Below are 21,186 nucleotides of genomic sequence, written 5' to 3'. Positions count from 1 at the left end.
GACAGCCATATTGCCCTGTTAAATGTGCTTCGTTTAATAACGAATCACACATGGTGAAGGTTTAGCAATGGCCCAGACCATTCTGTCCTTTGAGTTCAAAAGACAGCATGAAATTGAGAAGCTTCTACAGGAAGGTAAGATAGGGAAAGCAAAAATGGGAGATTAAAATTGGGTGAAGAAATAGTCTGATGTTTATATGCCTTACCCTTACATTTTTCATTTTCCTCTGCATGAGAACCTGAAAATTCTATTGATATCTCACGGGAAATCTCCTTTAAAGCCTGCTCAATGTCATTCTTTTCAATCAGGAAAGGTGGTTTGACTGATATAGAAGTCTCATCTTGAGCCTGGAAAACGGAGTTGGTTGACCCTTTTAAAGTTGTTTTAGACATGTGCTGCTTCACCTAGAATAGAAGGAATATACTCAAATATTTAACTTTTAGTTTTCAATATTAAATAAATGTTATACACGTACACATACATGAACATGAGTAAAGTCTCTCTTCCCTATGATACTCTAATCCTGTCGGCACAGGCATTTTGGATAATCCACTTCTACTGAAGCATGGTAAAGAAACTTCCTATCAAAAACATTTCTTTTGAATCAACAGGGACCAGTATGTGAGCAGTATTCCTGAGCCTCAATCAGTGTTGCAAACTTCCTAACATATGCAGTAAGATTATGAACTGGTAACAGTTGGGACTAATTCATGATGCTGTCCAGCAGCTCCTGATGTTCTGTTCCATCACATGCCCTTTTAGAACAGATTTAACTTTTTTGCATCCCTTCCAGAAACTTTTGAAATAGTAACCAACACAGAAAACTGTCCAGTAAAAAAAGGTTAATGGGAATATCCAGGGCTCCTGACACTGTGACAGCTGCAACATGCCTGAATTCTACACTCAAGGTGAAAACTGCCTCTCCACTTTTCATAACGCCTCTGACCTCCTATTCTACGCCACCCACTGCAATCAACATCCGACAATCATTCCAATTCTATGTATCCATGGATTTCCCATTCAGAATAACCAACTCCCTTCCTTCACTGGTTCTATTTCTCCTTCTATGGTTACCCCCACTCATCCAGTCATCAAGGCTTTCCCTTGCCTTGATTTCCACACTCCTACTGAACTAAATTTCCCCTCCTCTTCCCTTTCCTCCCCTGCTCCTAGACTTTCCCGCGTCCTGGTGTCCCCACTGACCTGAATATTTTGAGAAGATTTAGACTTAATGAAGATTTTACTTACAGCATTCTTCTTCCTTTGGAATCCAGAAAGGTCATAAATGACGCCATAGCCATTCAGATGATCCCCTGGGTACAAAGGTCCAATTTCACTGGGAGAAAGGAGAACTTCTAAAGTATCTGGGAGATACCATTCGATGGTGATGTCACTCAGAACGGGCTCAATTGCTTTCTTTAAGGATTTAATTAACTGATTGGGGAAAAAAAGCATTAATATTCAAATATACCAGCCTATAATCTTTAGTGGTAACACAGCAGGCACATGACCTGACCCACAGTGTCTACCAGATGACAGTCAACTTTAGTACCTTAGGATTTCATTCCATGGAGAGTTGATCACATTGGGATTGTGTGTGTAAACAATTGTTGATCAATAGACCCAATGCTCAAACCCATTTATGGATTTAAAAGCAGATATGTTTAAATAAGAACCTTAACAGCTTCTCACTTTCCCAACAATGCATGTGTATTATTTAGGATATCTTTGAAGAACACAATAACGCAGTAACTGCTGGAAACCCAGTGTTCTTTGAAGGAGAACAAATAAGCCAAAAAGTCAACGCAGAATTTCCTGATTATGTTTTGCTTTGTTGCGAGTATAATTTTGAACCAAAACTGGAGCTATGGTTGTTGAAGAACCAAGCGTTGCTAAATATTAAGTGTCTAACTACAAGAGTGAACATTTCTTCAACTTTATTTTCAAATACTGATAGAAATTATAAATAATTACATGTACCCTGTTCTTTGAACAGATATTGAACTGAAAGGAAAATGGAACTTTACCTGAGGACAGGGTAGACTACATTGATTACACATGCATGTCGTTATTTTCTGATTCTTCATCTTCAATTCATTTTACATTTATGAAAAAATTGTGAATTTCAGTTAGGGGCCACACTGTGCCACCCTGTTCACATAACTACAATGGGAATATTCCAAATTGGTGATAAAGTTAAATCAAACAGCTATGTGGATGGGTACTACACTATTTAATCCAAACTAGCAAGAAAGAAGTGGGAGGTGGGGGTGGGGGGGGGGGCACTAACAAAGAATAATTGTCAGACAACTGCAGTCCTAAACTGTGAGGTGACAGCTACAGCATAATTGTATTTTTAGGTTATACTAGTTCTGTGGAATTTCAAGTATTATTAAATCAGATCTCCAACAAAATAAAAATCACCTGTTTGATATTTTATTTTTAATTCAAATGCCATTGCAGTAACCTAGATGCTCAGAAGGTTATTGAATATGGCTTATTACTTGGGCAGCACAAGGCTTATTAATTAGAGGAAACTGGTCTGAGGTAGGTAGAGAAATGAATAGAACAAATGATACTGGTTTGCAAAAATGAAGGCTAGGCAACATGGTATAATGAAAATCGAAAGAGGTGTATAACAGGCTGATCCAATATGGCTCTTTTTACATTATTGCCCAAAGTCAAAATTACCCTAATGTGTGTACATATTATTCAAGATTAACAGCCACTTACCTTTGGTTGTAGTCGTTCACCTTCATCGAAAAACTCAACTGTTCCGCCCGTGACCTTTGCAACCCCATGCAACAACCGTTTGCAGGCATTAGGACCCAGTCCATAACTGAAACATCTAATGAAATGTTATGTTAAAGTAGTGGCATTACAAATATATCTTTTTTTCTATACTATTATAATGAAGCTAGATATCAATATCAATCATGAGCCATCAATCATGAAAGGTTTACTTAATGTCTGAATATGTAATGTTACAGACACTGAACTGTGCCATCACTTTAAGCTGTATAAATTAGAGTTATGGAACTAATTTTGCTAATAACGTTTTCCTTGGAACCAGCAGCCAAATGGATGACCATTGGAACCCAACTTAATAAATATCCAAGTGACACGATTTTGCTTGGTTCACAGTTAAAGGCATTTGGTGAGCTCTTGTTGACCTTCCCAACACTTTCTCCCTCATAACCAATTAATGAAAGGAGCATTGTGAACCAATAGTACGAAACACTAATTGGATGTAGCAACTATGAATCAAATTGAACAGCTTGGATCACTGCCATGAAAGGGCAGGCAAACTATATTAAAATACTTCAGCGCCACACAATAAGAGAGGTTTGGATTTTAAATGAATGCTTGGTAATTTTGAAGCAAAGGTTTATACTTCCTCAACGACAAAACTTTGCTTTTTGTAATCTTTTCAATCTGTGCTTTTTTCCCCTTTAATGTGATAGAATTAAGGACAGCAATTTGCTCTCAAGCTTTTTAGTTATATAGCCAGCTGTCGTAAAACAATTTATTTTTGACAAAACCACCAATCATCATTGCACAAATCCAATTGAACACATGTAATACATAGTATGAAATAAATTCTTTGATGCAGCAGTGCTTTAATTAAAGGAATGAGGTGAGCTTGTGAAAATCATATTATAAGGAGAAGCTAGAAGTTTTTAAGAGGAACCCTCAATTACATTACTTTGTTTCATTTTCTTTGCATAATTCATTCAAAATGGCCTAGCTGTTGGACCTTTTAAGAAACAAATGACTTGTACAGACTTCAAAATGTGTGCATATTTTGCAAGGACTAGAGGGCAACAGGTCTTGAGTCCACCTCCAATTCTTCTTTATCTCCATTTCTGAGGACCAATATCTACTATAAGTCCACCGACTCCCACAGCAACCTTGACTACATTTCCTGCCACACCACTTCCTGTAACGATTCTATTCCATTCTCCCAGTTTCTCCATCTTCGTTATATCTGTTCTAATGATGCCATCTTTTATACCCATACTTCTGATACCTTTTTCCTCAACCGAGGATTCCCATTCACTGTGGTCGACAGGGCCTTCAACCATACCCATTCCATTCATGCACCTGCTCTCACCCCTTCCCCTCCTTTCCAGAACCACAATAGCGTTTCCCTTGTCCTTACCTTACACCACACCAGCCTCAACATTCAATGCATCATCCTCCATCATTTCTGGCACCTTCAGCGTGCTGCCACAACCAAACATATCTTCCTCTTCCCTCCCCTTTCTGCATTCCAAAGGAACCGTTCCCTTCATGACACCTTGGTCCATTCCTCAATCACGCCAAAACCCTATCCCCTTCCCATAACACCTTCCCATGCAAGCACACAATATGCAACACCTGCCCTTTTATCTCCTCCCTTCCCATCATCCAAGGCCCTCAAACACTCCTTCCAGGTAAAACAGCAATTTACTTGTAAGTCTTTCAATTTAGTATACTGTATTCGCTGCTCACAATGCGGTCACCTCTACACTGGGGAGACCAAACGCAGCATGGGTGACTGCTTTGAGGAACACCTCCATTCAGTCTCCAAGCATGGCCCCGAGCTTCTGGTTGCCTGTCATTTTAATTCTCTGCCCCACTCCCACTCTGACGTCATGTCCTCCGCCTCCTACGCTGTTCCAATGAAGCTCAAGGAGCAGCACCTCACCTTTTGATTAGGCACTTTACAGCCTTCCCGACTCAACATTGAGTTCAACACTTTCAGATCATAATCTCTGCCTTAATTTTTTCGGACAGCAGTTGTTGGTAATGATTCTGCTACTACCACTTCCATCTCCTCTAGACCCATCTTTTGTTTCTTTACTTGTCCCATTCCCATCTCCTTTTGCCTTGCACCATCATCCCTTTGGCCATTTAAATCACTCCTGCCCTCCACGCCATTACAGACCTTCCCTTTTCTTCTTTCCTCACCTACACTCCCCCCCGCCCCCTTTTTCCTGCCTCTGTACTGGCTTAAAACCTGCTACATCTATAACTTTTTCCAATTCTGATGAAAGATCATCGACCTGAAGCGTCAACTTTCTTTCTCCACAGATGTTGCCAGAGCTGCTGAATATTTCCAGCATTTTCTGTTTTTACTTTTGGGCTTGTCATTTGTTCTTCCCAAAAATGTGACACCCCATCACTATGGGGTACTCCAGTGAAAGATTTGATTAAGAATTACTGAATCACAAACAAAAGGGAAAGGCAAATTCAACAGCCCAAGCAGAGACCTAAATTCTTAATCTCTTAAATAGGAGGCTAGTGCTCCACCAAAGGTTATTGAAACCACTTGAATATTAATTTGTCATATTGTTTGAATGTCGAGATATTAAATATGGGCGAGCTTCAGGCAGATGATCACTTGCTGATGCTCCTGGGGAGAAGCCCGAGCCATTGTCAAAGGCCCATCCTCACTTTTATAATCCCAATAAGTGCAAGTACTCACAGGTGGGGGACAGGACAGGGTGGGAGGGGGAGTACAGGAAATGCAGCAGCTCCACCACAGATAACAGGCGGCAGACAGGAATGGAGCAGGACAGTAAGAACAGCAGTACGATGTTCAGGCCAGCATCTCCCATCTGGCGGAAAGACTTGGGGGGGAACTTTTACCAACCTGACCGACAGGGAGTGGGGAGGAGTGGTCAATAGGTGGGGGGAATTGATTGGAGGGGGGGGGGGGGGTTGATCGGTGGGGTGGGGTCAATCAAGTGAGCTGCCAATCCCTGGAAGGATGTCAGTGGCCTCAGGTGGGTGGGGGGAGGTCAGAGGCCTCGAAGGGGGTGAGGGATTAGACTTTGGAGGCTGGGGATGAGGGGTTGGATCGGAAACCTTGGGGTGGGGAAAGGGGGTAAATAATTGGGGGCCTAGTGATAGGTTGGGAGATCAGAGGCCTCAGGTTGCTGGGAGAGATCGGGGGCCTGGTGATGGGGTGGGAGGTTGGAGGCCTATTGGTGGTATTGGAGGCCTCGGGGTGAAGATCGTGGAGGCTTCTCAGGCAGGCACCTGGATCCAGGAGGTCGGTGTGATGTACCTACCTCCTGATTCCACAAAGCCCTCACCTTCTTGAAGCTGCCAAGTTACCCAATGCTTGGGAAGCCTGGCCAATCCGAGTTAAAGTTGAAAAGTTGAATGTCAATGGGGCTCACAGCCTCATTATCATATTTAAAGTTCCAACATGTCTCCTTGGAGTGGGTTAGCTGCCTGCCCACCTTCCAGTTAAAGCAGGAAATGGGCAGGGTGGAGGGGCATTAGGGTTGCGAAACATATTTTTCAGACTTCAACCCATCCCCCCGCCACCCGACCAAAACTCACCCTTTACTGAGGTTAACATTCCACCCTTTAACTGAGGCACTAGAAATGTTATTACAATCCTCACAAGTGAGAATTCGTAGAAAATTGGCATTGTGCCATGGTGGCAATTGTAAGAACTTGAACGTGAGCTACATGTGTTTTTGAGCAAGATCAAAATGCAATTTTAAAGGAATACTAAAAGACCTTCACTAACATGCACTCAAATACACGATAATCTCCAGGATATCACCATGCCGACAATGTGCTTCACCTCCAATGCTGGCATAATATGTATCCTATAAAAATGTATAATCATTTACTTAAATGAATGACAGCTTCTGACCCATGGATGGGTGATAAATTTTTAATTTAAGGAGATTTCGGTTATTGTTTTCTGCTGAACGTGGTAAATTATGTGTGTGAGGAAATTACTTCACTCAGCACATAACAAAGGAGACAAAAATGTTTAAAAAACAGCAAGGTCATTGAGAAGCCCTTATCCAAAGGATCAGACTCTGTAAGAAGGAAACTAAGACCTTAAACTGTGCAGCTTTTTTAATCAAGAATAAAAATAAAACTTTTTAAAATAGAAAAAAAAACACTGGAGCAAACATGATTAAATCATATAGTGAGGACATCATTGTAGAATTAGCATTCTGAATCATTGGTAGCAGTGTCTTTAGTCCTTTAGAGGTAGACTATAGCCCAGTTGTATTATTTCTCCCTTCAGTCTTCCTGCTAAGGATCTCTTCAGAGTTTATAGGAGAAAGAAAGCATTTACTCATTTAGTTGTTATCGCTGCACAGAAGCAAAGGTTTTACATATGTTCAAGAAGTGATTAATAGAAATGGAGAAGGAATTCAACAGAGATGGAGATCCCTTTTGCAATAAAGGTTGGGATCACAAAGTCGTTTAATATTTCATCTAATGTAACCTACACACAAAAGAAATACAACAACAGTACCTTGCAGAGCTTGCATTTTTTCGTACCAGTTCTATAATCTTCCCAGCATGGCTCACCGAAGCATCAGTCAAAATAAAGAGCTGCCGAGGATACCCACGATGCACCGGTTGCTTGAAAATCCAGGATAAAGCGCCAAGAATATTAGTGCCACCCATGTCAGCCCTCATCCTCTGAACATACTCACAAGCCAAAGATAAGGTCTCCTTTAAACAAGCAAAGAAGTTGTTAACCAGAGATTCCAGAAACTGCAGGTAAGCTTATAGAGAAGGAATTTTATAAACATGTGACCTAGTAATTTAAAAATGCTTAGATATTTGATTCCACGTCAGGAGGTCATGGGTACTGCTCAATAAGATTAGTCTCAAAGGCACAGGTGGCGCATCAAATGACAACCAAGTCTTCTGACAGGAAGGGGAAATTGGAAAACCAGCTTTGTTCTGTATATCTGAAATAATGGCTCATTTTGGCTGGCCATTGAGGGAAATAGTCAGCTACTGAGATAGAAAGCTCAGACTGCTCCTTATCCTCTCAGGCAACTGGACCAAAAGTTGCAAAAATGGTTTTTGACAAGAAAATTTTTGGAAATCTCAAAAGGTTTGCTATTCCAAACTAAACTGCAAATGTTTAAAGAAAGAGTTGGATTTCTTTTCAATTATGGACCAAGGAAAAAACTGCAAAGTTCCTTTGCAAGCATATTAAGGGGAATATTTGGAGATGTGACCATGCTGTTTTACCACTTGTCAAGTTAAGCTGTGGCTTTTGTCCAGTTGTTTTCCAGTATGAGATAAATAAAGCATTAAAATTTGCCACTGGGTAATATTCAGATGGTGAAAGTATTCTTTTAATGAAAAACAGGAGAATGCCAATTATTCTCTATAATTAATAGCTGTTAACAAAATAGAAAATTCTGGAAATACATGAGGTCAGTTAGCAGGTGTATACCTGTTTTTAGATTAGGTTAGAACATTACAGCGCAGTACAGGCCCTTCGGCCCTCGATGGTGCGCCGATCATCTGACCTACACTATTCCATTTTCATCCATATGTCTATCCAATGACCACTTAAATGCCCTTAAAGTTGGCGAGTCTACTACTGTTGCAGGCAGGGCGTTCCACGCCCCTACTACTCTCTGCGTAAAGAAACTACCTCTGACATCTGTCCTATATCTTTCACCCCTCAACTTAAAGCGATGTCCCCTCGTGTTTGCCATCATCATCCGAGGAAAAAGTCTCTCACTATCCACCCTATCTAACCCTCTGATTATCTTGTATGTCTCTATTAAGTCACCTCTCCTCCTCCTTCTCTCTAACGAAAACAACCCCAAGTCCCTCAGCCTTTCCTCGTAAGACCTTCCCTCCATACCAGGCAACATCCTAGTAAATCTCCTCTGCACCCTTTCCAAAACTTCCACATCCTTCCTATAATGCGGTGACCAGAACTGCACGCAATACTCAAGGTGCCTCCTCACCAGAGTTTTGTACAGCTGCGTCATGACCTCGTGGCTCCGAAACTCGATCCCCCTACTAATAAAAGCTAACACACCATATGCCTTCTTAACAGCCCTATTAACCTGGGTAGCAACTTTCAGGGATTTATGTACCTGGACACCAAGATCTCTCTGCTCATCTACACTACCAAGAATCTTCCCATTAGCCCAGTACTCTGCATTGCTGTTACTCCTTCCAAAGTGAATCACCTCACACTTCTCCGCATTAAACTCCATTTGCCATCTCTCAGCCCAGCTCTGCAGCTCTGTTATCTTTTGTTTTATGTCTACTGTTGTTAGAATGGTGTTCCTTTTTGAAATTACACATTTTAAAGCTCTATGTTCCTATAATTTTATTAGAGCATTGTTAATTTATAGATTTTCTGAATAGCAACATCACATTGCCATCAAAATGTTTTGGCTTGCAATTAAAAACGTTCCGATGTAAGCAAACCACTATGATCCAGCACTGGGTTCACAATAGATATGTATTCTTTTTCTTCAATAATTTATCTTCCACATTTATCAAAAGCCAGAAAGGTAGGGTTCACCGATATATGGGAAATATTATATTCATCTCCACATAGAAACAAATATGGGGCTATCGTTCAGCAGGAAACAGAAATTTTGCAGTATATATCCAACAACTTTGGTGAGAAAGTATGGTTCCTAATGCACATTGTGGGCTGGATTCTATGAGCCCCCCAGAGGCAGGGGTGGGGGGGTGCCCATAGATTCGCGACAGGTGGCAGGGGCAGTGGGCCCGTCACCAAGAGATTTTGCTGGGGGCAGGATAGGCCAACAACAGCCTTCCTGCCCAAAGACCAATTGAGGCCTTTAAGTGGCCTATTAACAGCCATTTAAGGGCCTTTTCCTGTCGCAGCTGGAATCCAATTAATGGCGGGGGTGCCTCCGCCACGCAGTGAGGGCTCCTTGCAACATTAGGCGCCCCCCCTGTGGGCTTGGGGGATGGTCCCTCCTTCGTGGGCAATCTGTAACCCACAAAGGACTCCGCCGGCAAAACCTCCAGCTCCATGGACCCCCCTCCCCCTAGACTTCAAACCCACCCTTTCACCCCCACCCCTCCCGGGGCCTGCCGGACTGGTCCCAGTGACCTTACCTCACTTACCTAAGGTCCAGCACTGGGCCTGGGTCCAAGACCTCTGCAGTACCGGCAGTGGCCACCGCTAGTGATTGGCCAGCAACTCTCGGAGGCAGGATCCCCAGAGTTTTTAAAAGGGAGGGCGATCCCAGCGTGGGACATTTAGCCATAAAAACAACGGAGGATCACTCCGGGGGGCACAAAAAGGCTGAGGCGGAGTTCCCCCTGCCTTTACAGCCCAGTGCTAGGAGCCCCGCCTCCTACATAAAATCCAGCCCTCTGTCAACCTAAGATAAAAAGGAAACTGAGGGAGCAAGTAATTTGTTTTATCAGAAGGTTTAAGGAAATGTGCTGCTAATTGCCCATTTGTCACTGACAAAGAAATAAAGGATATCAAAGGTACCAATATCCCTTCCATACTCCCATCTGGTAATTCCTACAGCAGCGAGAACTTACATCACTACACATTCGACTGGAAGAGAAGAGAGTCCTCACATTCGAGCCAAAGCCAATTATGTTCAGTAACGTTTCAGGTGGTAAACTTTTAATAGCAACTACCATGGCTTCCTGGAAATGAAGGAAGAAAAGGGAAAGCAGTAAGATTGAAACCTGTGCTACTAAAATGATCACTTTTATACATGTGGTACATTTAGTGGATAAGCTGTCATGATGGACTCAGTTGATAAAAAAAAAGGATTTATACATTCTGCTGACAAAATCTCAACCTGATGACTGGTTGAGCAGGAATGCTCCTCTAGGCCCCACAATGAAAATCATGGCCTCCTCTACCCCAGACTCTCCCCTTTTACCTCCTGTGAGACCGTGTCAATACTTTGCTCCCACAATTTACCTGCAAGCTGGTGGGTGGCCAAGGGCTACCTGACCTTCCCCTAGCAGCAACCACTTTGTGTCCTCTTCCCACCTGGGGAAAATGGGGATGGGAGCAGCAGGTAAGATGTCAGAGATGACAGGGATGAAGGTCAAAGATTACAGGGAGGGCAGAGGTCGGGAATCGTGGAGGCTGGAAGACAGAGATTGCAGCAAATGGATGTTGGAGATCAGGGAATAAGTTAGAGATGGTGGTGTGGGGGGTGTTGGACATTGCGGAGTCTAATGGCAGAGGTTAGCTTGGGGGCTGAGGGAAACATGCCTGCTCCCCCTGTCCCACAAGCAGTGCTATAAATGCATTCTTGCCTCTTCTTGCCTTCTAGCCCCCTTTTAGCTGCTGAGATTTCCGAGCCCCAAGAAATCCAGCCTCCATGAGATAAAATAATTGCAATTAGGATGGAGGAACAGAGGCTTCTTAAAATATTTTAATGACCTACCTGCCTCCTGAGAGCAAATTGGCCACCCATCTCCATTAAAACTGGAAGTTGGCGAGTTAGAGGGGGGCCAGAGTCTGGCTTGAGAATTTTTAGATTTTTACATCCCACTTGCCCCCAACCCACCCATTCTTGGGGTTTAAAACTCCCCAAGATCTCAGACAGGCAGTCTGATAATATAGAAGCAGTGGAGATGAGAAAATTGGTGGTGAGGTATAGCTGGGTGTCGTCAAAGGGCAGCATATAGATGAAGAGGAGGAGACAAAGGAAAGAACCTGCAGGGACTACAAAGGTTATGTAAGAGGATGGGAAGAGAAGCCATTGCTGAAGATGCTCTAGTTATGATGGATTGCATAAGAATGGAACCAACTGAGAGCAGTCCCACTGAGCTGGATAACAGAGAAGAGGCACTGGAGGAGGACGGTGTAGCTGAACAGTGCCAAAGGCTATGAAAAGATCAAAGGGAATGAGGAGGGAAAGTGCACCACGATCAAGGACACAGTGGATGCCATTTGTGATGTTGTTTTGGGCTGTTCCATGCTGTGACGGAAATGGAAACATAATTGGAAAGATTCCCAATTAGGCTTCAGTTCAAGAGTAAGACTTTGTTTTTCCCTCAACCATGCCCAATGTATAATGGTGATAGCAACTGGAACAAGGGAAATGCTGTTATAATGGGAGAAGAACAGTTTTTAAAATTAAGCTTATATTTTATGTATATAAAATGGATAGATTTAGTAGGGGATTCAAAGCTGTAATATAATTTCAGAATTTGGATATCCCTGAGCTTCACTTTTATGGTTTACAAGATGTTATGAAAACCATTGTTCCCATTATACATTTCCCTCCCAGTTATCTTTTATTTTATGTGCATTTTATTCACTATTATGTTCTCTGGCCATTGCTGCCTTGACATAGCCTTATCACATTATTTTCTTCATAGTGTGAGATCATGGCTTCAGCTCAAAGGGATGGTTCAGCAGTTTTGATCCAGTTTCCAGTAAATATGAGCCCGTGACCAATATCTGTCCAAGACATCACCAATGGAATGTTGTTCAGGAAGCTGAGGATTCAACTGGACAGCACATCTATCAGTTACAAATGCTGCTTGGCAGTCATTCATTTACTGCACCTTTTCATAATCACCTCCATCTACTCTTGACATGAACAGCTCCTCCTCCATCTTTCCCACAGCTTGGCAAAAAAACACCATCACCTATTTCTGCACAGCAACCTACCTAACTGTCAGCTGCACAATTCCTGTTAGCTGAACAGCTTAAAAAGAAATTAATGGAACTAAAGAGTGAGAAATCCCCAGGACCTGACAGTTTCCATCTGAGGGTATTAAAGGAAGTAGGGGAGCACATTGTAGATGCCCTAACTATAGTCTTTCAGAGTTCCCTAGATTCAGGAGTGGTCCCTCTGGATTGGAAAGTTGCACATTTTAAGAAGGGTGAAAGGGGCAACCAAGGAAATTACAGACCAGTTAGCCTGACATCTGTGATGGGAAAGTTGTTGGAATCTATAATCAAGGATAGGGTGACTGAACACCTAGAAAAATTTCAGTTAATCAGGGACAGCCAGCATGGATTCATGACGGGAAGGTCAGACAAATCTCACTGAATTTTTTGAAGAGGTGACTAAGGTCGTGGACAGGGGAGTGTCTATGGATGTTATTTATATGGACTTCTAGAAGGCATTTGATAAAGTCCCACATAAGGGACTGTTAACTAAGGCAGAAGCCCATGGAGTTGTGGGCAAATTATTGACATGGTTAGAAAGTTGGTTGAGTGGTAGGTGGCAGAGAGTGGGGATAATGGATAAGTACTCCAATTGACAGGATTTAACTAGCTCAGATCCTGTGTTGGGGCCTCAATTATTCACATTATTCATTAACGACTTGGAGGATGGCATAGTAGGTCATATATCCAAATTTGCTGATGATACAAAGTTAGGCGGCATTGTAGACAGTCTAGATGATAGTATAAAATTGCAAAGAGATATTGACAGACTAGGTGAGTGGACAAAACTGTTGCAGATGGATTTCAATGCGGGCAAGCGTGAGGTTATCCATCTTGGACCAAAAAAGGACAGAGCAGTGTACTTTCTAAATGGGAAGAGGTTAAGTACAGTGGATGTCCAAAGAGACTTCCCTGGTTAGACCTCACTTGAGTACTGTGAGCAGTTCTGGGCACCACACCTTAGGAAGGATATATTGGCCTTGGAGGGAATGCAACGTAGGTTTACAAGAATGATACCTGGACTACAGGGGTTAAGTTACAGGGAGAGATTACACAAATTAGGCCCATTTTCGCTAGAATTTAGAAGGTTAAGGGGTGATCTGATTGAAGTCTTCAAGATATTAACAGGAAAAGACAGGCTAGATAAAGATAAACTATTTCCACCGGTTGGAGATTCTAAAACTAGGGGGTATATTCTAAAAATTAGGACCAGACCGTTCAGGAGAGATGTTAGGAAGCACTTCTTCATGCAAAGGGTGGTAAAGGTTTGGAACTCTCTCCCACAAACAGCAGTTGAAGCTAGAACAGTTGTTAATTTTAAATCTTAGATAGATAGATTTCTATTAAGCAAAGATATTAAGGGATATGGGCCAAAGGCAGGTATATGGAGTTAGGCCGCGGATCAGCCATGATCTCATTGAATGGCAGGACAGGCTCGAGGGGCTGAATGGCCTACTCCTGTTCCTATCTTCCTATGTTCCTATGTAACACGTATTTCCCTGAGCCATACAAGATAAAATTCTCTGCACTTGCTACAGTTGGGTAATATGAAAGAGCATCAGTGAGATAATGCAAACATAAAGAAAGGCCAAAAAAATTTGAAAAATTGTTAGGGTGTGTGAAAAGACACAGGAAAGGTACAAAACAGTCTAAGAAAGAGATTAGGTGGTAGAACACAATACGCTTAGACTGTTAGGAAGGGAAGCACCATTATACCAGCACCAGCATCAGAGACACATTACATTTTGGATAATAAAAAAATGGTGGCATTTGAGCTCAATTTGAGCTTATTCCACAGTATTGTCATTTTGATGAGTATAAATTTCAGCCCTGGGCTATATGTGACTCCAGTCCCACAGCAACTCTTAACTTTCCTCTGAAGAGACATGGCAAGCCATTCAATTGGCCCACCACCATCGTCACAGGGCAACTAGGGTTAGGCAAGAAATGAAAGTCTTGCCAATGATGCCCCTATCCTGACAATGGATTTATAAAAACAAGAAATGACTTATACCAATAATAAACAAAAAAACTGACATCTATGAAAAAGCGCTTCCAACAGATACTGTATACGTATTTTAATGAAGTGTTAATAAATACATTGGCCCAGATTTTGCAGTCAGTGTTGAAGCAATGGCAATCTCCGTGGCGTAGATTTCACTTTTCCCAACATTTAAAAAAATCTGGTGCCATGTCTAAGGGACCTCCAACTGTCCAGCAACACTGATGTCATCAAGCAGGGTAAGTATCCAATCACATAAAAAAATTCTCACAGACAGCAAATCAGAAATTGATCATCTTTCACTTTTTAAGATCATTTTACAGAGAGCAAAATAAAAATTGGAATTAAGCTAGTAGCTGAAATATAAACAAACTCCACAAAGATTATTATAAAAGTGTGGAATTTTTTATCATAATGAATAAATTTGACATTCCACAAATATAAAATTAGTTTTTCAGGGCCAAAGAGATTGTTCATCTGTAATTATGAACTTAGTGCGCCATTAAAAACCCAGTTACACCTCATTAAACAGGGTGTAACAGTTTCAAGGGTTTTTACAGTGAGACTAATGACATGAAAGTGGAAGTTCTCGTCAGTTCAGTGATTTCTAATGGTTGCAATTGTGGCGACTTCAGCAATGTACCCTATAGAAAAAAGTGTAGAATCACTGACAGCAACTCCTGGATTTCCACATTTAACTGCGCATGTGTAGACTCCAGAAGTTGCAGTCAGTTTCAATGAAGTAATGACAGAGAATGTCACAAAATCTGGGCCATTAAAAAAAGAAATATCTCATTTGACTTATTCAAAATTCACGTATATTTCTAAGTAACCCACTTTTATTTTCTCTATGTTAATGCCACTCATGCTGCCACTTCTGTCGATAAGGAATATAATTTCTCTGGTCACATTTCTAAAATCTGTTGGGATTCCATGGAGATCAGGGCAGAAGTTCAACATCAGCACAGGATTAAATGTGATGTCTTTATGAAAGCGCTTACGCACAAAATCAACCTGCAAGAAGAAGGCGCTCATTGTCATTGATATCTTTGATAATTACAGTATTATTTTTACATGTTTATAACATAACAAGATTATAGTCAGATTCATAGAATGTTAGTAGGACTTGAATTTATTTATTGATTTGTCATGTCAAGGCACATCAAAGCACACCATACAATGAACTACTATTGAAGTGCAGTGGTATTATGTCGAAAACACATTCAACACTAGCAACCTCCCACAAAACAGCAATAAAATTATTGATCATTTATTCTTTTAACAGCATTGGTTGAGTGAGGAATATTGAGATAAGATGAATTACTACTCCATTATATTTAAATTCTTTGTCCTCATCCATAAATCCTCCCATGACCTTACCTCAATCTATTTCACAGCTCTTGCCTAACGCCATTATCTCCTCCTGAACATGCCATTCCTCTGATTGTAGGCTGCTCTGCAACCACCACCAGTGCCCCACCCCCCCCCAGACCCATCCATTCCCTCCTTTGGCGTCACTACCGTCAGTCACTTTGGCTCTACTCTCTAAGACTCTGCATCTGACTACCACTCTCTACATCTTTAAAAACCTGTCTGAAAATCATTTCTTCCCTCTAAAACTCTGCCTTTGTTTCCTTACATTTATTTGTGGAGCACGTTAGTTGTTTCTTTATTTTAAAATTCTATATAAATGCAAGGTGCTGTTGCCTGTTTTCTTACTTTTCCTCTATACTGACTGCTTCTTCTTGCCTTTAATCAACTTTCTTCTTTTCCACACTACGTGTAACAGAAGCTCTTTGGCTAAGCTCCATTGCATTCATAGTCTAAGGTCTTGATATTGGCCTGAGAATGTGTATAAAAAGCATATTACAACCTCTGTATGATTAAGTACCAAATAAATTACCTGGGGAGTAGCACATGGTGTATTTAGGAAGAATAGCAAATTACCTGTTTGCTGAGTGATTGGTTAATGAAGTGTTTTTGGTGCAAGCTGCAAATGTATTTCACACTTCCTCTGAGACTAGGCAGATAGCATACGATAAAGTTAAGTGAATGGCATTAACTTTCCTTCAGAACCACATTCCATATATGAATTTGGGATGGCCAATCAACTTACTCTCTTTTGTCAATGGAGCACTATTGGTACATTTTGAAGCTGCTAAATGACTATGGACCATTAATATGTAAGTTGTGTCACAGAGATTAGGACAAAAGGATGCTTTGTTATAATGGGGATGAAAGTCTTTGGTATCTCCTAATCTTCTATAATTTCTTGCATATTTACATGCTATACCCGGGTTAACAAATATTGTTCACGCATTGCTTCATTTGAACTATTTACTCTGCATTTCAGTATTAATACTTGGCTACAGTTAGGACAAACAGTAAGTTAATAGTCATGGCAGCACAGAATTTATTCTGCTCTTCTATTTCACTATTTCATCCATTAGCTGGGGACCTAACCAGGAAAATGTCCTGCATACAAGGGCAGTTGTGACGATACAATTAGCAGCATTAAGCTATCACTGTATTTCTACTCATGCCTGCTTAATTTTTCTCTGTCAAAGGATTATGTTTCTTTACTTAAGCATTAACAGGGCAGATATAAGGTCTGGTGCTTTGTGAATTTGCTGCCTTTGTAACCGAGGAGACAATATTTTTTCAAGAAAAAACTGTTCTTTATGGGTTCCAGAAAATTAACCTGCAGCAAGTATATCTCCTTGTAGTTAAAAAAGCAATGCTCCCTCATTATATTTCTACATGTTATTTTGAAAGGCTGGTTTTTACCTTTTTATCTGTGTTATAGTCTTTCTTCATTGCTTTGCTGAAGTCCCGCCTACTTTTAATGTGTCGTTCATACTCCTCAAAACTCATGCTACCTTCCTCCAGTAGAATGTGTGGAACATGAGGCTCTTGTAGGACAGAAAAGTACAAAATGTGTAAACTTACAGTGCCTTGAAAAAAATTCTATCTTGCATCTTACATTTTCAGAGTATTTCATGTTTGATCCCCCTTCCATAGGAATGTCAAATTCTGAGACATCATACTCACCAGAAAATTCAAAGTTACCTGTTACATCTACATTTATCCACTAATGTGGAATATTTATTCTAAAGGTACTACGCATTGGACAGTTGAGCCTAAGAAAGTTGGACCCACTCAAATAACAAACAGAATGTTGCCCAATGTAAGAACCTCTCTAATGACACATCCTTTTAATATAAAATATTAGATATAATAGGTATGGTATTTATTTAAAATAAGACAGCACTAGAAAAATTAACTAAAGCAGCTTTCGTCCAGAAGTTCTCATATTAAATTCAAGATTTTGACTAATTCCCCTTTATTCTCTTTCCCTTTCCATGACATGAAAGCAGGGTTACACCTGGAAGTATAATGTAATACAAATTAGCAGAAAAAATGTATTTAGCTCCTCTGATGACTCAGTGGGTAAATGCTCCACCTGGTGTGAGACTGAGTTATTCATATAGGCCAGATTGGATCTTAGATTGTGACTGAATTAGCAACAATTGGCATATTACAATTGACCCCAGCAGCCCTGGTGAAAATCTGATGCCCCAAATTATTTTTCCCACATTAGTACAATTATTTTCCAATTTACTTTGCACAGGTCCGTCGCTGTGTGACACTGGAGTACAGTACTGGGGGGGCCGGGTCTGTCCCTGTATAACACTGGGGTACAGTACTGGTGGGGACGGGTCCGTCGCTGTATAACACTGGGGTACAGAACTAGTGGGGACGGATCCGTCCCTGTATAACACTGGGGTACGGTACTGGTAGTGCACAGGGGTTACTGTTTTTCTGGCAAACTTTATTAAAGTAACTGGGAAAAAAGCCAATACAGTTATGAAACTCTAAAGAACACAGGCATGACAGGGAGCAATCAGAATGAGTTTTAGAGGTAATAGACTAAGCCTTGTAAATCTACCGGAATTGTTTGAAGAGTTAACTAGGTTAATGAATGAAGATAATCCAGTAGATATAGTTTACTTGGATTTTCAAAAGACCTTGAACTAAGATACTCATGTGAAACCGGTAGGAAAAGGATAGGGTCCATGAAATAGAGGCAAATTATCAAGATGAATAGAGAACAGAAAACTAAGGGTGAAGGTAAATGAAAGATGCTTCACCTGGGAAAAATAAACCACTGGTGCATCACAGGGATCTGCCTGGGACCTCTGCTATTCTCAATATTTGTGAATGATATGAAACAGGGTCAAGGTCATAGTCAAACATTTTCTGATGACACAAAGCTGCCTGGATAGGGGATAGGTAGACTGATTATTTTCAGGGAGACTTTGGCCTGTTATGTTGCTAGTCTGAGATGCGGCAGACAGATTTTAAGGCAAGTATGGTATAAAATGTGAATAAATGTAGGATAACACTGGGGTACAGTACTGGTGGGGACGGGTCCGTCGCTGTATAACACTGGGGTACAGAACTTGGTGTTAAGATAATGCTGATTGGAAAATCTCGGCTTACATGGGTATAACATAAAAGGATCCTATTTTGTAGTAGGCCAAGACCCATCCCATGGACATACATTAAGTTCTATCCCTTAAAGACAAGCCACCACAAATGACAGGCAGGAATGGCCCAGCCAAACAGACTTATATTCATATCAAAACTAAACAAAAAGTAAATTAAATTGCAAAATGCAATTAAAAAAGTACTTTTGGGGTAAACAAAACATAAGTACCACATGCTGTCCACCAGTCATGGAAGACACCCAGTAGATTCTGCATAATTATTTCCAAGGGTCAACCAGTCACAAACCAGAGTGTGAAACATTGGGCTGAATTTTTGGGCCCCTCCAAAGGCGGGAACAGAGGCGGAGGGGGGGCCTGAAAATACCGGCAGCATGTCAGTTGCAGGATGCTGTTCCTAGCACCGGACATCTTGGAGGAGTCGAGTTCAGGGCCTGGGTAGGCGGCCCATCACCATGAGGTGGGCAGGCAATTAGGCTCGTTAAGAGCCCTGTTGAAGATGGGTTTAAGAAGCCGAGTGGGATTTTCCAGTAGGCCTCCAGTTTCCTGACACAATGGGGGGGGGGGGGGGGGGGGGGGGGATGGGAGGGAGCATGGGGAGATCAACTACCTGGAGGCAGGCACCCAGTGGCAAGCTGGTGTGCCAGTGCTCCTGGGAGGTTCTCCCTGCCTCCCTGGATGTGGGTACAGCCAAAGGCTGCCCTGTAGAGGGATTTCCATCGCCCCCCTGCCCAACCAAACCCCTTCCACAGTGGTGGCCTGGCTGCTTTTTCTGTTGAGGTGCCCTCCCAGTTACTTACCTTGTACTGCAGCCGGGTGCTCTTCTGAAGCTGGAAGGCTTCTGACTGGCCCTCTAGCTTTAAGTGCTCACCTGCCACCCTTAATTGGACAGGGAACCTGTCTCCATGCCAATTAAGGGCTCACCCACTTGAAAATCTTAACTTTAATCAGATCTACCACCTCTCCCCACAGAAGCGAGTTTCTGACCAGAAAACAAACCTGGCTCCTGTTTTCCACCTCTGTGGCGTTAATTCAGCCCATTGTCTGGTGATACTGGGAATCCTGAATTTTGGATGGCGACTTTGTTAAGCCACAACTCAAAAGAGCCCTATTTTTGAGATAAAGTGACAGAATTATGGGATTCAGCAAAACTCCACCCAACTTGGATTCATTAAGGGTTTGGGTTGGACACCCATTTTATACCCTGCCCCATGTTATGCATAAAATCGAGCAGGGTGTAAAGCAAAGCAGGTTGTAAAACAGGTGTCCTACCCGAGCCCACCCCAATCCTGTCAGGCAGAATAACTTAAAATTATCCCCTCATTCTCAAATTCAGAATGCAGCATTGTGCACAGGTATTATAACAAGGGCATTACAGCTGTGATTCCTATCAATCACACAAAACAAAAGATGAATGTTCATATGTTCGTATGTATGAAGCTTACCACTCAGATGTAAAATGATTTTGAGGTTCCTGTCATACTGGTGTTTCTCTGCCAATGTGATGTATAGAGTTGAGGCAGACCTGGCAATAGGATCCGCACCAGCCCGTAGTGCATGTGTGGGACTCTCCACACCTACAAAACAAGAGAAATTAAAAATTAAGGAAACTGGGGGGAGATTTTGAGGCTACCCACCTGGTGGAAATGGAGTAGTAGTATCCCAAAAATGGTGGGGAATGATCATCCACCTCATTCCCACCATCGTTGTTGCGATCATTTCCCAGGCCTACAGCTGAGTAGTCAGAGTGTCTGTCTCTGTCAGGCAGTAAATTCATTTCATATGCCAATTAAGATCCTAAGTCATATATAAGAGCCCATTGGCCATTTTTAGACAGTAGTGAATGGAACATGAACTATGTACACTTTTTTTTTTAATCCATTCATAAGCTGTGGGTATCGCTGTTGAAGTCAACATTAATTGTCCATCCCTAAGTGCCCTTGAGAACATGCTGGTGAGGTACACCCACAGTGCTGTTAGGTAAGGAGTTCCAGGATTTTGGCACAGCAACAATGAAAGAACATTGACATATTTCCAAGTGAGGTTGGTGTGTGATTTGGAAGGAAAATTGAAAATGGTGGCGTTTTCATTAGTGAGTTGCTCTTGTCCTTCTAAATAGTAGAGGGCATTGGTTTGGGAGGTACTGTCAACAAAGCCCTGCTGAGTTGCTGCAGTGCATCTTGTAGATGTGTCACACAGCAACCAGGGTGCACTGGCATTGGAGGCAGTGAACGTTGAAGTAGTAG

The 21,186-nt window shown here is 41.7% G+C and overlaps 1 protein-coding gene across 1 annotated transcript in view; it reads right to left on the bottom strand.

Annotated features, from left to right (window-relative positions):
- The window catches only part of vwa5b2 (von Willebrand factor A domain containing 5B2), a 79,800-nt gene that overhangs the window by 29,429 nt on the left and 29,185 nt on the right, over positions 1–21,186 (bottom strand). The window contains exons 5-12 of the mRNA XM_068041504.1: positions 20,386–20,517; positions 17,220–17,344; positions 15,270–15,446; positions 10,324–10,434; positions 7,280–7,482; positions 2,734–2,848; positions 1,249–1,434; positions 206–404 (exon numbers count right to left, since the gene is read on the bottom strand). Coding sequence (XP_067897605.1) covers positions 206–404; positions 1,249–1,434; positions 2,734–2,848; positions 7,280–7,482; positions 10,324–10,434; positions 15,270–15,446; positions 17,220–17,344; positions 20,386–20,517 — 1,248 coding nt within the window. The remainder of the gene's footprint in view (positions 1–205; positions 405–1,248; positions 1,435–2,733; positions 2,849–7,279; positions 7,483–10,323; positions 10,435–15,269; positions 15,447–17,219; positions 17,345–20,385; positions 20,518–21,186) is intronic.

This window comes from Heterodontus francisci, chromosome 11 (assembly GCF_036365525.1).
Source record: "Heterodontus francisci isolate sHetFra1 chromosome 11, sHetFra1.hap1, whole genome shotgun sequence".
Taxonomy (NCBI): Eukaryota; Metazoa; Chordata; class Chondrichthyes; order Heterodontiformes; family Heterodontidae; genus Heterodontus; species Heterodontus francisci.
Note: the sequence above shows the minus strand (reverse complement) of the source record. Positions and strands in the feature narration are given on the sequence as shown.